Raw genomic sequence first — 410 nt, forward strand, 5'->3', positions numbered from 1 at the left:
AGCATCTCTTTCGTGTTCTGAGCCTTACACAACGATAGCTTTCCTTGATGTAGCTTTTGCAAATTGATCATGGCACCACAGATTGGACGATAGCGGACTGCAAGAGCTCGCGGGTTGGGTCTCTTACCAGGGAGTCTTGGTAGGCCCTTTCCTTCATAGAGAACAAGACCAGTTTTACCTTTCTTTTGATCATACTTTCCTGGAGGAGTATGAACTCCACGTTTCAAAGCAGGAGACATACTTATATCCAGATCAGTAGATTGATTTTTTGGCGTACTGTACTTACTCTCATTCTCCTCGTACGTTGCCAGACTTTCATCTATAATATGAGGTCTAGCAGAGAATGTGGGTATTGGTGCCTTCTCTTCTTCATCATCATGAGGTGGAGCCTTATCAAGCGCATTGTATTC

The 410-nt window shown here is 43.9% G+C and overlaps 1 protein-coding gene across 1 annotated transcript in view; it reads right to left on the minus strand.

The window, feature by feature from the left end:
• The window catches only part of PHALS_07638 (uncharacterized protein), a gene marked incomplete at both ends in the record, with an annotated part of 871 nt that extends 632 nt beyond the window's left edge, over positions 1 to 239 (minus strand). Inside the window, one exon of the mRNA XM_024721141.1 lies at positions 29 to 239. Within this exon, the coding sequence (XP_024586270.1) occupies positions 29 to 239 (211 nt within the window). The remainder of the gene's footprint in view (positions 1 to 28) is intronic.
• Positions 240 to 410: the final 171 nt, after the last annotated feature.

This window comes from Plasmopara halstedii (genome assembly GCF_900000015.1).
Source record: "Plasmopara halstedii genome assembly, contig: Scaffold_3120, whole genome shotgun sequence".
NCBI classification, from domain to species: domain Eukaryota; phylum Oomycota; class Peronosporomycetes; order Peronosporales; family Peronosporaceae; genus Plasmopara; species Plasmopara halstedii.